The sequence below is a fragment of the Pteropus alecto genome, unplaced genomic scaffold, assembly GCF_000325575.1.
Source record: "Pteropus alecto unplaced genomic scaffold, ASM32557v1 scaffold131, whole genome shotgun sequence".
Lineage (NCBI taxonomy): Eukaryota > Metazoa > Chordata > Mammalia > Chiroptera > Pteropodidae > Pteropus > Pteropus alecto.
Window position 1 is genome coordinate 25208012 of NW_006434709.1, and position 294 is coordinate 25208305.

General features: G+C 70.4%; 1 protein-coding gene across 1 annotated transcript in view; it reads right to left on the reverse strand.

Moving 5' to 3' along the window:
- ARHGEF33 (Rho guanine nucleotide exchange factor 33) overlaps positions 1-294 on the reverse strand; it is a 43471-nt gene that overhangs the window by 13207 nt on the left and 29970 nt on the right. Inside the window, exon 14 of the mRNA XM_015587499.2 lies at positions 5-294. This exon is cut by the window's right edge and continues 241 nt beyond it. Within this exon, the coding sequence (XP_015442985.1) occupies positions 5-294 (290 nt within the window). The remainder of the gene's footprint in view (positions 1-4) is intronic.

Sequence of the window (294 nt, forward strand, 5' to 3'; positions counted from 1 at the left end):
CAGCTTGTAGGCGCCGCTGCTGCTCGCTGGCGACGTGGCGCTCTTGGGCAGCGGCTGCAGCGGGTGCTCGGGTCGCTCGGCCTCCATGGCGAAGCTGACGGGCCGCAGGAAGCAGATGTCTAGGCTGGACTCGGAGGAGGCGGGAGAGCAGTTTTCGAAGAGGGCCGGGGCCTGGAAGGGCTCCTCGTCGTAGGGCGCGGGCAGCGCGAAGATCTCGCCGCCATATTCATACTCCTCGTAGGCCGCGGGCACGAAGGCGCGGGCGTCGGGCAGGAGCTCGGCAGGGGCGCGCAG